This window comes from Orbilia oligospora (genome assembly GCF_000225545.1).
Source record: "Orbilia oligospora ATCC 24927 unplaced genomic scaffold scaffold00173, whole genome shotgun sequence".
Classification (NCBI taxonomy): domain Eukaryota; kingdom Fungi; phylum Ascomycota; class Orbiliomycetes; order Orbiliales; family Orbiliaceae; genus Orbilia; species Orbilia oligospora.
Window position 1 is genome coordinate 912,002 of NW_011645730.1, and position 14,637 is coordinate 926,638.

Here is a 14,637-nt window from a genome sequence, read left to right on the forward strand (position 1 = left end):
TAGTCTGGACCAATACTAGGACTCCCAATTTATCTGTGTTTTTCTCTCTCTCTAAGCTCTTCAAAGCCTTCGACATTCTTACTTTGGTGCTCATGAGCCGGTTTTTGCCATGAGCCTTGACATCTGCCCAGGCGAAAATGCCACTGAATGCCTTCTAAGGGCGCTCCTCGCGGCCCAGCTTGCCACAAAAAATGAAATCAATTGGGATCCTATTAGCCTGGGTTTCACCGCCATTATTGGTGTATTGGCGCTCCTATTCGCGATCTTGACAGTAGTGCAGGGCGTTCTGGCCGCCGGCCCAAGAAGTCTAAAGGCCGGTGAGTCGGCAATTGGATGGTACAGCAGGTTTTCGAAATCAAGCTTCTCGATGAGCGAAATGCGAGTTCGGTCGGTCGCTTATACCCCCATTCTTCAGACGAATATCCTTCAAATGTACAATCTCAAACGACACTCCTTATCGTCCAAAATTCGAAAAGGACCTAGAATCCTTCGACAGAACACCAATACAATTGGACCCCACCCCCCCCGCTAGTTGGGTTGTTCTAATGGAGCATACCAACATCATAGACGTCCGTGGCTTTGATAAGAAAACCTTTTACACCGATTATCTTCCCAGAGACCTTCTTGCCCCACCAGCATACGCAGAGGTACTATGCATCTCAGTACTTGCACTACTCTCTGGTTGTACCACTCTAAACTTTGATGAAAAGCGCTACCCTCACATTGAGGGTCTATATACTCGACTATACTTCCGTGACCATGCTGAACTCGGAGATGTCGCTGTATTTCAACATTTCCCCGATATTCATGGATGCCGAGATGAAAAGGGTCCAGATATTTTGGCAGTTCAAAAGGCCTTCTGGTCAGCACAAGGATATCTTTCATTCGACGACGTTTTAATTAAAAAATATTTTTCTCATGATGCCAATCCTGATGCTTACTTGAGAATTGGTGGAGAGATTTCTGATACTGAAACCGGAGCTATTCTTCGAAGAATGCGAACAGCCTTGCCTAGAAGCTTCACGGATAAAGATGACAAAGTATATGAATCAGCTTTTGGCGGAGCTTGGGAGTATGCTGGTATCCTTCTCGGCTCAGTGGATGTTTTGACGACACCTGCCTATCCCACCAAAAAGATTGGACTCGGAGAGATTATTAAAGAGCTTGGGATGGATCTGGGCATTCTTCCAATAGAAAAAATAACGTCCGAATTTTTAAACCCTCTCGCAGAAGAATTTTCGAGGTACGGGTTCTCGATCTATGTAGTCGGGAGGCCAGATTTCGCAGGTGATATATCTTCCGACTCTCAATTCAAGGTGAAAATGCCCTGTATCCCTTGGTTGCAGCATGCTCGACGATGTCGTGAGCACCTAGGTCCGGAATTTGAGACCAAATTCGCAGAACCCCCATTTTATGACCCATATAACCGGCCGCCGGGGCACCATACCATTGTCCTCGACTTCATAGAGGCTAGAAATTTGATCAAATGGATTCAAGCCTTTGAGGGACCCAATCAGCCAACTCGTTCTACAAGTCCCAGTGAGGTTTCTCCCTCAGGAGTTATGTTATCTATGCTAGATCATTTTCTTGGGAGCTGTGCTCCCTTCATCACCTTACAGGCGTACTGGGATATTCTCGCTACTAAAGTTTTGGCTGAGCAAAGACCACTACCAAAGGGCGTGTCAGTTGCTCACTTAGAGCTCCTCCAGGGACCACGACGAGAGATAAAACAATTGGTCTTCGTAAAAAGATTACTTTGGCTCAGAGCGGTTTGCTTAGCTGGGTTCCTCCAGACCTTGCCTGATACTACTCTCTTGGTCGATACAGATTTGGGGAGGAGACTGGTACCGGTGCTCTGATAATACACCGCTCTATTCGACGGGCTACTCGAGATAACTTAGTTTGTATTTTTTATACGACATATAACTCATCATCTTTATGAAGGGCATTGTTGTAACCAAGGTGATAACACGGATAATTACTAATATATGTTGCGTAAAAGATCTGATAGTTTTACATGTATGCTACTTTGCATATGATGGTTGAGCGTCTTGTCTCGAGACTTGTATGTTATTGAGTTTGGGGGTATTCTAAATTGAGCCTTCGCGACGTTAATATTAATGCAGCTACCTAATCCTAACAGGTAGCTAAAGTACACGAGACTAAGCTATAAGTATGTAAATTGTACTCTGCAGCTGTCCAAGGTCAAGGAGGGCTGTAGAGCACGAGCGTATATTTTTCCTTCCTATGCGAGATCACACTATATTTTGTATTTCCCCCAGATGATATGAGACTCTCAAAAATTGCAACGTCTTGAATTTCCCTCGAATTCTCCTGCATAGCACAGCCCCAAACATGATATTGAACCCTCGACTGAGCTATAATCAACCAACTGTGGTAACAACACCGACCACGGCTAAACGTTGGACCAAGCGGAATAGGCCAACCGACCATGCCCTAACACGCCATGGTTCCATCTTTCCAGCGCAACCCTCGAAACTATATGTGAGGACTTAAGTATGTATGGAAGGATGAGAAGGCAGCATCGAAAAGTCTTTCGTATTCGGCTTTCCGTTTTATCGGTCCCTTGCTGAAACGAGCGCAGAATCTCTGGAATGTGGAGTTCATTCCATTACATGTGCCCCACCAACTAAACACAGTCAGCTGCGACCATAAGCAATGGCCAAGAGAACGTGGCTGCAAAAGGGGTTCGCCTCCAAATTCATTGATCAGTTGTCCGTTTCGAGCTTCCCGGGAAAGTTGAAGAAGAGAACCCATGGATTGATCGTCAGGAACCGGCCCTAAAAGTGTTCACGGCGGGGAAATGGGTGCTGACTTGGACAAAGCACTAGATTCATGAGATTTTGGATTTGAAATTCGTTTTCGACTACATCGACCCCGCGATTGGCCAGCCAAGGAAGCACGAACCACTCAATTGATCAACGGAAGGAGACTCATTTTGGGTTGCGCTGCGCGGGTCAGCCTCTCCGCACGGGAAGGGTGAAAGAGGTTTTAAGTAGCCGAGAAGTGAAGCGAAAGTTGAGTGGCTTTTGTGATTCTGGTGCAGATGCAGTACGTAGTCACATAATTCAACGAAGCAGGTATGTAGCTACTTATTAAGTACTTACCTGTTATAATGTATCATGCTATGTAACTACGGATTTAAGGACGGCGCGTGATGCCCAAGAACTTTATGGAAAACTAATTCCCAAAAAATATACTTAAGTTACTACACCCACTTTTTTTTTGGAGGGGGGAGAGGGGGGGGAGCTTAATGGTCTTTGGTATGTACATACATATGTAGTACCTGACGGAGTCAAGAGTGTGCCGTTCAGCCTCTGCGATCCACTCATCATCTTCGAAAACCTCAATACTCTGCAAATTTATAACCGCATTGAAAGGGCATCCCTGGCTAAAATGATATCCCCGAAATTTGGCTATTGAAATGGGTTTCGCTATCATCAAGGGGAGATTATTATTATTCATGCAAAGTAGTTTGCATTGTATTTCCCGAACCGAACTTTGTTCGACAAAGCTAAAGAGCACAAAGCGCTACACTAGACGACAACGAAGTATTTTAAGTTTCTGATCGGTCACTTGTGGTTGGATTCCGTGGTGTTCTTCACATAAAAATGTATGTCGGTACATATGTACAGTACTGACGGGAGCAAAAAGGAAAATATTTGAGAGCTGACCACGTATGGAATCGAACCATAGCCTCGGTTTTAAATCCCGTATGCTTACCAGTACACCACAAGGTCTATCTTTCTCAGCGATATATTACGACCATTGGCTTTATTGAAGTTTCTGTCAAACTTTCGAGCTTCAAGTTCAGAACCAAAATTACAAAGGCACCAATCCAAGAACTCAAGATCTTATCCTGCCGTGAAACCCGAACCTTAAACGTTGAGACTTTCCGTCCTTGATTCAGAATTATTCCGCGTAAGACGGGATGTAATGTATAATTACCTCGAGTTCAGGACCTGCAGAGGGGCTTCCTGCAGGTACAACCTTTCTGCACTGCTGGCTTGTGGCGACTGGGGCAGCTGATACACCATGTTTCCTTCCGCTTGTGCAACATGCACACAAGTTAATGGTGTTGGAAAGCGACGATTGGGCTTGCATAATGCTCCGTGTTATCAAGATGTGGGTTTCTACATACCTTTTTTGGTATGCATAGTAAAGACCATGTGATGCAGCGACAAGATCCTCGCTATCGATATCCTAGGTATGGATATCTCCGTATATTTTAGAAAAGGGTTACGGGCTGGGCGTCGGAAAAGCAGCGGCTTGGGGTTTGTGGAGCGAAGCCAACCGAGCCGGCGAATGGATCCTATAGGCCTAACGGAGCGAAGCGTCTGTCCGATGATATCACGATTTCGGGAAGGGAGGGGATCTAGATCAAGTCTTCGTGATGCTGCTCGAGTACTCTGTAGATGAGAAAACATTAATATTGGCCAGGTTTTAAAAATGTATCAATATGTCAATCGTAATTGCCCGCAATTGCATATAGTATTAATGAACAAAAATTACATGCCGCCCAATATATACATCGTAAGATTTCTACATATAGCTACCGCGTCGTGAAATAAAAATATCTTCGTGGTTTGAAACTATAGGATAGTACATGACCCACGCCCTATTGAACCCAATTTCGTAACATGTATTATTCTGTATTATGCCGTTGATTTTATACCCCAGTTTTCCCAAAGTCCATTTGCTCCTCCCTCGCCTTCGTGATGGCTGCTTGTTTCTCGCGCCATCTTCTCCTATATACAAGTGATACAACAAGACCTACGAGTGCAAATACGACTACCCCGACTACGACACCGGCGGCAACTATGCCGGGTTTTATGGTGCCACCGTCAGACGACCCTTCTGAGGCTTGGCTTGAGGAAGAGGTCGTGGCGGCCGGAGCAGTGTCAAGTGCTTCCGTTGAAGATTCGACTGAAGTTGTTGTCAAAACTTTTGTTGTGAGGGTTGAGCTTGGTGCTTCTGTTGTGACACTACTCTCTTCGGCTGTGCTGGTTGGCTCAGCGGTTGAGGTTTTGGCTACAGAGGTTGTCTTGGGCGGAGCTGTCGTCCCCGGTTGCGATTCTGATTTGCTCGGTTTCGGCGCTGTTGTTGGTTCGGGTTCATCTTCGCCTTCGTCTGATTTTGTGGGTTTCGCAGGTACGCTTGTAGGTACAACTGCGGGAGTAGTGGGCGCTGGGGCATCGGTGCTAGTACTCTTGCAGGAATCCTCGTTACCAAAGAAGCATTTGACTTCACTTTCTACAGGGTCCCAAGCCGATTTGATGTCGTCAAAGAAACCAGCTTGGACGGCTTTTCCAGAGATGAGAAGGAAGGAGAGAAGGAGCTGGGCGTGAAGCAACATTGTTACTTTTTTCTTTTTTTTTTAAGAGAAGTTTACGCTCTAAACGAGTGGATTGAGAGATGTTCGTTGAGCCGGCTCAATATTGGGAATATGATGCCTTAAAAATGAATGTTGTATCGAGATGAAATATCTCGATGTTGGATATAGCTGGTAAAGAATGACGTGCCGTTCTTCTACATGCGATTAACGCGCGCGCACAGAGCGTCGATAGACGGGGGAGGCTGAATTGGTTTATAATTGTGTTTCTATCGCCAGATTTCATTTGGCATGTTTTGGGTTTTGAAAAGGGGAACGCCTCGGTCCAATCTGTGTGCGCGGCTGATGATAGGGTAGGAAGCGATAGGGGGGCATGTGCGAGCCAGGCGGCCAGTCAAACAATTGTCTCTTCGTCCCACACAGCGACTTGAAGTGTGGCCGCTGCCTGATGACTGCTAGTTCTCATGTTTTGTTGTTGGAATAATAATACAGGGTAAAGCGCTTGTTCTGTCAAAGAATTTAACGGAGTTGAAGCGGCGATAGATTTCTTAATTTAGACGGCAAAGGCATGGATCGCATGAAGATGAGCATCCTGAACTGGAGATCCTACCGAGTCCACACGGGCTACCAATTGGGGGTGTCAAAATGTTCACTGATAGAGCTGACCCTGGATGGACGAAGTCGAAGCGTGGACTTGAATATATTCCTAGAACGCACCCGTGGCCTGATAATACACATGTTAATATATTTATATATGTGTGCTTCAAAGGCTGGTGAGCGCTGTATGCACTGGTGTCGATTCCTGTGTAGCGTACCGATTAGCCGTACCCTCGGCGTCTGGTCTCGAGGATACATACCGATGTCTGCCTCCAAAATCAAAATCGAAATATTGAAATGGTCTGGCGCACAGGCACTCTTGTCAAATGAACAAACACACTTTGAGCAAGCGGCAGGTGCAGGCTAGGCTAGGCCCATGGAGGATTGAGAGCCAACAGCATGCTGTATTCCGTGAGGTCACTGGCCCTCCCCTGTTCAATTCCAGCTGGACCCTGGTCAACAGCTCAGGTACCAGGGCAGGGCCTTTAGCAGAGTCCAGACGCTTCTTCCTTTCTTGGACCCCCCTGAACCGTAGGCGACACCGGATCGTGCAAAAGGAGAAAGACCTGGGATTCCAATCGCTGTCAATCGGTTTTCAGAAGAACCAACTGAGGCAGTCGCATCTAAAGTTTCGTGGATGTCGACAGAGATCCTTCCGAACAGTCGCCATTGGGTGATCATCATTACATGAGTGACGGGCAATAACTGCCTCTTCGATGCGGAATTCCGCAGGCCTGGGTCTCGTATGTACAGCAGAGTTAGCCCGTTGGTGCTATCGAATCGATAAATTTGATAAATTTGATAAATTTGATTGAGAGATGATACCAACCCGAAAACGGAGGCTTTCAAGCCCGCTATCCAATTGTAAAGTTGACCGAGATAGCCTGCAGCCCCACCCGGCCTGTCAGTTTCAATTTATCGCAGTCGTCCAACAAAGACTAGCTACGAAAGGGCACCCTTAACAGAGCCTTTTATACCCTTTTCGCCCCCACTGCTAAAGAATTCTGAAAGAACGAAAGAACAAATGAATGAAAGAAACTAAGAAGAGACAAAATAAGGACGAGTTCTCCTGATTTCTTTTATTCTGGTGACTGGGAATCCGAACCAGGACTTTTACAGTACAGAATACGGGGGGATCTGGAGTCGTTGCTTCCTTTGACTGAATCTTTTTTTCATTTCTTTCTATCCCACAATCGATACTCAACACCAAGATTGATTCAGCACGAGCAACATCATTGTCATCATAATCAACATCATCGTCACTGCCCTTACCAACACTCACGACCTGTCACTATCATTGTTTCATCGACCTACTTCCACAAGAACTGGCGTAGTGCGGGTATGGGTATGGGTTTGTCCACTGGTCACATGAATTCCCTGCTTCTGTAGCACGACGCACTGCGCTGCCATGCGACCTGACCGATAACACGACTAATCATTCTCCACCTTCACTTCACCATTGCCAACACCGACCCGTCTGTCCTTCCTGTACCTCCAAGGAGGACTTACTTTCGGTACGTATTAGATCTGCTTAGCGACTTCTTGTGTTTCTCGTTTTCTCCCCTCCAATTTGGTCACCTGTGTCTGTGGATCTTGTTCCACAGTTTTTCAGTCGGCTCTCGTTTATAGAATGGTTGCCGGTATATATCTTCGATCTTCAACCGTCATGACTTACTACAACTTTCGTTGAGTCGTTGTTTGGTTCAACTTGGCCGGGGCCGTAATATTTGGAAACCTTCCAAGTATTGGAAACTAGAGTAATATATCGGGAACATGAGACAAGTGTTCGCCGGTGTGCGTCTCGGTTTCGCGAAATGCATAGATGACCGACATAATCCTTCTTTTTCTTTTTTTTTTTTTTTTATGCATATGCTTCTTAGTCTACCCGTCTCTGTTCTATCTTATGCTATCTCCTGCATGGTCTTATTATCATCATTATTTTCCGCTGGTATCTCGGGCTGGCATGCTATATTTGCACCAGTGCATCCACATGCCCGACGCCTTGCATCTGCATGAATATGACCCTACCTTGGTGGTTCTGCAAGCCAAGTCGTAGTGTCGACGGCGAACCAATCCGGGGTACAAGCCGGTGCCTGCACAGACCTGACGCTGTGACATCCTTTCACTACCCTTTCTCCATGTTTGTGCCTGTTCTATGTTTTTCCCACTAAAGACAAAAAGGTCTGTGAACTCCAGATCTAATTTTCTTTCTCTCCACCTTTAGTCTGTCTTCCTGTGTTCGTTTTGCTCGATGGCCGACGCTAGATCACGACTCAGTGACCCGGTGGAGCCTAACTACCTGCAGCAAGCCTATTCGCCTAATACTGACTAATTCTGAGCTAGATCTCTTATTTTCCCCTTTTTGCCCAGTTCGAAATCCTTGGATAGCGAACGCCCTCCCTTATTTATCGAATTTATCCAGAAGCCAGCCTGACTACCCCGGTAATACCTCATCGCTCGTGTAAGTATCGAGCATTGCGATCGCAAACCTATCAGTTCCCCTATCCGATTTCTTCAATTCGATCTGAAACGCTTAAAACAAACCTTCAAGTTTGCTTCTCATTCGTTATATTTATACATTTCTCCGAATCAAGCAGAGCAAAGCTGGCCAACGGCTCTGGCGTACAATATAGCTTCCAACCCATATCGTCCTCAAGCCCTCGGACTTTACTATTATTAGTTCCGAATCGAGCTTGAACACCCCAAACTCGCGATATCACGAAACTGCTTTTGTGCTCGTGCATCGCATCGTCTTTCTTTTTGTGTGCTGGGCTTAATTGCTTGTTTCTCGTTTCCGTCCATTCTCCGTCCATTTACGGGACTGTGTCTACCTGGCACATTGCCCCCAGCTGCCGCGAGAAATATATTTACGGTCGCATTGACAGCTTGGTTATTTCTTTAATTACGACTTGTTTTGTGAACTCAAATTACAACTCCCCGACATTACAACGGCGCAGGTTCCCATAGTGGGGGATCACCAGTATAAAGAATGATGCGACAATCTCGACCAGACGTTATAGACCTGATTCCCCAAGCACGCTCGAGGTCCAGAAGCCTCAGCATGTCGTCAGACACTGCCCTTTCTGTTTTCGGGGGCAGCTCCTCAACGCCCGCTCCGCTAACAGGTGTTCTACCAGAAGCTGCATACATTGCAACCTCAGCTGCCACCCAAATTGTTACCAGCGACCACGAGTCATTCTTTCAGACCTTGTGTGCAGAGGGTATCGTCAAGCCAGGCCCGCCAACAATTCTAGTTACGCCCGACGCGCTAAGACTGGTAAATCAATTCCTTGATTATCTGCTTTGGTCGATATTACTGGTTGGAAAATCAACAACGCTCAGGTCTCTTCGCCCTGCTGTCACTGAAGTTTTGAAGAGTAGGTTGGCTAGGGAGGCGATTGCGTCTGCGGAGGCTGAGCTCGAGGAATATCTCGGGGATGGGGATGGGGATGACCTGGAGGATGGCCCTTCTGAGGGCGATGAGTTTGATGTTGAGAGGATATGGAAGAAGGCAAGACTGAGGTGTATGATCTATTCATCATTAGGGGACCTTGAGGAGGACGACGACGAAGGATACGAGGAGTCGGAATACTCATCGAATGGCATTGATCAATATGCCAGGAACGGCCCACCTACTGCGGTCTCACCAGCTGTTGCTATTTTTTTGACATCTATCCTCGAATTCATTGGGGAACAAACCCTTTTGGTCGCGGGGCATGCAACGGTCGCTAGGTTTTCCCAAGCCCGTATTGCAGCGGCGGCTGAAGAGGGCACAAATGGCAGCTATGAAGCCGTTGATAGACCTTCGGTTGAAGAATTGGATATGGAGAAAGTTGCATTAAACCCCGTTTTAGGACGGATGTGGCGACAATGGAAGAAACTATTACGTGGTCCGTCTGCGGGGGGGCAGATAGCTTCCAGAGCACCGAGTATCCGTCGTGATAGCAGACGACAGAGCACAATCAGCACCATCAGTATTCAGAGTGTTCTGGAGAGTCGGTCTGACTCTGGGGCTGCATCTCCGTGTACTCGAGATCTCACAACTAAAAAATCGGACGACGGGATCAGTCCAGTTGAGGAGCACATGCCACCGGTTATTAAATCCGGACTACGGAAACTGGCATCGGCCGAAATGCTTGGAAGTGCTCCGTTGACACCAATTCCTGAGACACCTTCGAATATGGATGGGGGAAATGGCGCGAAAATGGTTATCCCCGACATGGCAGCCATGGTATGTTTTATCGCGAGACCCCCCACTTGCCCTCGATTGTATCTGCTTGCATGCATGCTCTTTTCCAACCCCTTTTCTCCACTGTGGCAAAAGTACAACACCCTGGTCGCGGGGTCAACACAATACAACAGGCCCACCATGTGTTTCACGCTTAGCTGCCATGCGGTCGAAGGACGTCTTTGGTGGAAGCGGACTGTGCAGATCAAGTCTTTTTTCCACTACTTGCATGGGAGATATATAATATATAGCTAACGGCCCGTCCCCTTCGACCCTATAGAAGCATGAAGTTATTTCTGGAATCCCTGATTTCCCGCGACCCAACAGTATGACGACTTTTCCATCGCACTCATCAACATTCGTCTTTCCCTTCAGCAAGGCGCAACCAAAGGAGGTGAATGTTGCTATAGGAGAAGAGGAAGTAATTGAGCGAACATCTTATCGAAGAGCACGCTCGAACTCGCTGCCGCTTCCTGGATCGTTCCCGTTCTCACCCGAAGATGTTGATTTTCCGTTGAGTCCGATAAGCCCACTGAGTCCACTAAGTCCTATGAGCCTCAGACCGAATGGGGAAGAAGAAGAAGAAGAAGCTATTACACCGGTACCTGAGAGGCCACCACACCAATTCCCGGACCCAGTTTCAAAAGAGCAGGATCTTGAAAGTATAGCCGAAACCGACGAAGATGCCACTGATATCGACGACGAAGCTGGTGAAGTGAGCACGTTGGATAGCTTCGTCATCCATGAGACTGCCGAAGCAACTGCTACTACCCCAACCTTTTATAGAGCACAATCTGTGCGGATTATATCAACTGGAAGTGCACCTGTTGGGTTTGAAATTACGGAGAGGAAATCAAGTAGTACAATCAGTACTTTACGTGAGAAGGAAGAGCCAAATGAAAGCAGGGATAGCGCACAGAGAGAAAGTCCTGTAGATCGATCACTACACTCGCCTGACGAAATTGGAGTAGCGAGAACATCAGATATCGCTCTCCCGACTCCCATCTCGTCTCCTATCATTGGCACGAATAGCGATTCGCAAATTGCGGAACAGTCTGGCTTGCTTGTTGTTCGTCGTCCTTCTGCAGATTCATCAGCAGAAAGCGCGACATCCGCCACCCGAGATATTGCGAAAGAGCGGAGGCGGCGTTCAAAATATTATCAACCAGCCCCAGCACCGTCTGCACCAGACTTCTATCCTGAACATCATACCGATGACGAAATCGTGGAGTATGAAAAGCAGAAAGATGATGAACCAGAAAAGCAACCCACCCTGCAGATCTCACAAGTTTTGCACATAAATGACGAACCCAGCGTGTTCGATGCGCGAAAGTCTGCTCGCGAAGAGCTTCTAGACCTCTATAGCCACGATCCAGAGTTTGATGAGGATGACGAACCAGAGCCTGTGAAACGTCAGACCAAACCTGTTCGTTCATTGCGTGGCGCATCTCCTTTCGGTTCACCAGACCTGTCACAAACTGCCAAATCTACCCATTCAAATTCGTCCGAATCACTCACAGGAAGATCTCATTCTTCTGGGGCTTTGAGCGCAGATCGGCGACAGTACCCCTCCTTTGACCTTGCGCGCCCTAGCTCCAACCGTGACGTTTCCACGCCCACGTCCAGTGAGCGGGCTGGCGTACGGGTATGGACACCACCCGCAACGCCGGATGCTGCCAAGGGAGGACGGTTTAAAGCGACTCTTAACAAGACTAAGGGTCATGCGCATTCCGCGTCGGTTTCCTCTCAGACATCCGCCAAGTTAAAAGGGTTTATAGGTGGACGGCCAACGACTGCGGATGATAAGCGCCAAGTGAGCAGCAGGCAGGATTGGGATAACGAAAGCTCTTACAGTGATACTCATGCATCTAAGATCGATGAAAAGGAACGCAGCTTCGAACAACTGATTAATAGCGGTGCAACACTGCAGTACACTCTTACGCCTGATAATGTCAAGCGGATCGACCTTGAGGTAAGGGAAAACTCATTCTTGCGCAAACCCCTTGCTTTGATGTTTGGGCTAACTTTTGGCTGCCTTACACAATTAGATTGCTTCGTCGAGGAAAGGCTCAGGTGACTCTGGCAGAACAAAGGCTTCTGTGGATAAATATGTTCCGATTGTAACTCCCGTAACTCAATCCCCACAAACTGGACGATCGAGCGCTCAAAAGTCAAGACCTTTGACAACGATTGCCTCGGAAGAATACGAATACGACGACATCGTTCCAGATATCCCCTCAAAACAAACTCGCCTAGCTGGAGTTAGCTCCGCAAACGACAATATAACGTTCTTCCCACCACGTTCAACATCCACCTCATCTGGAATGATGCCGCAACCGCCACGTGGAGCATCCCTACAAGCGATAAACACCCAGCCAAACACTAGAATCACTGCTGGGCAAGCACCACTTTCACCTCTTGAATCACCAAGGTCACCTGCCACCAGATCCCCATTAATACCACGACGACCCACCGCAAGCTCCATCGATGAAATCCGATCCTTACGTTCTGCTAGTTCAAGAGGAAAGCTTGTAGCCCGAGCACCCCAGCCAGCGACAGCCGATTCCACACTTGCATTGATTGACTTTTTCCGAAATACACCACCCCCGCTTGACGCACCTGTCAACCCTCCACTTGGAAGGTCGTCATCAGTTTCATCACGAACGCCATCGGTTTCATCACGAACGCCATCAATCTCTTCCCGAACACCATACAGATCGGCGATGGATTCAAAGCATAATGGACCTAACGCTACACCACAAGACTCAATGACTAGCATAGCTGAAAAGTCGAATTCCCACTCTTCATTCCACTCCCAAGCAGACCTCATTAAAAAGCCCGAACCACCACAGCCTTCCCCTCGGGTGCTACAACGCCCACAAACAGATGGCGGTCCAACTCGGAAACAAGTTCGCATAAAAGACCCCTATGCTATAGATTCTGATGATGAAGACGACGAACTCTTCGACCGCCCTGCCCCAAGGGCGCGGCAAGAAGAGTCATTGATGGACTTCCTCATGAATGCCCCTCCACCAGAACCTACGCCGGTGCAACCATTTGTTCAGCAACAACCTCTTAAGAAGAAAAGTAGTGCAGCTCAGCTTATTGGTCGCTTCCGCTCATCCTCAAAGTCCAGCAAGATTTCAAAAGCCATGGTATCCGCCCCAGTTGAATCCCGTATGGCCCCAAAGTTCCAGCAAAGTGCCAGTAGCGGCAGCTCTGCAAGCCTTCCGCCGAGGAAACATGTTCCCCTCTCTGTAAAGCCAGTGATGGAGCAGCAATTTCCGCCGAGGGCCCAGTCTAGTGGTGGGATCGCGACAAAAGGCATGATGGTGTCTTCGCCCCCACCGCCAATGCCCAGGAAACCGTCGATATTCCAGGCGAGAGATGCGAAGGCGTACGCTCCCGATTCAGACTCGAGTGGTTTAGCCGATTTTCTGAGATATACAGGTCCACCAGTTAATATTGAACCTGCCCCAGCGGTCAGTGGCGAGAAATTCAAGAGTTCTGGAAAAAAGAAACGCGGAATCGCCGTTTAGGAGGCATTTCCCTAGTCGGAGGGGGTTTTCCCTTTATTACTATTTCCTAGCGTTAAAAAATATATAAACTCTCGGGTAAGGTAGCGTATGTTTGGTTCTTTTCAAGTTTAAATTTCTTTCTTGGAGGCTCTATTTTTTCGGAGAAAACGATGCCTCGGTTCTTTTGTTATTTTTATCCCGTTCCTCTGGTAGCTTGCACAGCATCGTCACTATATCATGACTTCCAAAAGTACGCCATCCTTTATCGACGGCATACAGGACGACTTCCTCGTTCTTATTATGATATACGTCTCTGTTCTATTCTATGAATGACAAGCGTTTTAAGTCTTGCTCTTTTCTTATTGTTCTCTTCTTCTTTCTCTACCGTTTTTTCTTAATATGGAATTGTATACTTTCGCTCTCCTTTGTTATAACTTGTTGACCCTTTTTCTTTCTGTTCGCTCCTCCTTCCCTTCCGATGATACCTCCCTCGCTCGTGCGTTCCCTTCTTTTTCTATTTTGTAATATAGTTAATTTCCTGGCCCTCTTGTTCCTTTGTATTCAGACTATAGCCAGGTATTATATTAGACCAACCAGATCGTGTTTTTAACGTTTCGGTCCCCTCTTAAGGCCTTATCAATATCCTTTCCCCGGTTGACCTGTCCAACAACAACACCCAATTATACAAAGCTTGCGAAGCTCACATCAGCGCACATCAAAAATTATAAAATTAGTAACTATGACATTTATTTCATAAATATGAGAAGAGGAACTCGGTTGGAATTTTAATTTAGGATATGGCCCGTTCCCGGAGTCAGTCCTTTCATCTGAATTCCTTAGGGCAGACGCGTGCATAAAGGAATTGGCCCAAGTTATGACTACAAAATCAAGCAGTGGCGGTTACATCAAATATATCCGAGCTGAACTGAGCTGAACTGAAC

The 14,637-nt window shown here is 47.1% G+C and overlaps 3 protein-coding genes across 3 annotated transcripts; 2 read left to right on the forward strand and 1 right to left on the reverse strand.

The window, feature by feature from the left end:
- Positions 1–109: 109 nt before the first annotated feature.
- On the forward strand, positions 110–1,859 carry AOL_s00173g262 (uncharacterized protein; the record flags this gene model as incomplete). Its single annotated transcript, XM_011128004.1, has 2 exons — positions 110–317; positions 568–1,859. 2 exons carry the CDS (start codon positions 110–112, stop codon positions 1,857–1,859), a joined length of 1,500 nt encoding a protein of 499 aa, XP_011126306.1.
- A 2,831-nt stretch (positions 1,860–4,690) lies between these two features.
- AOL_s00173g263 (uncharacterized protein) lies at positions 4,691–5,377 on the reverse strand (the record flags this gene model as incomplete). Its single annotated transcript, XM_011128005.1, has 1 exon — positions 4,691–5,377. The coding sequence occupies one exon, from the start codon at positions 5,375–5,377 to the stop codon at positions 4,691–4,693; it is 687 nt and encodes a 228-aa protein (XP_011126307.1).
- Positions 5,378–9,011: 3,634 nt separating this feature from the next.
- AOL_s00173g264 (uncharacterized protein) lies at positions 9,012–13,717 on the forward strand (the record flags this gene model as incomplete). The annotated part of the gene is made up of 3 exons (XM_011128006.1): positions 9,012–10,181; positions 10,459–12,150; positions 12,227–13,717. The coding sequence occupies 3 exons, from the start codon at positions 9,012–9,014 to the stop codon at positions 13,715–13,717; spliced, it is 4,353 nt and encodes a 1,450-aa protein (XP_011126308.1).
- Between the last annotated feature and the right edge of the window lie 920 nt (positions 13,718–14,637).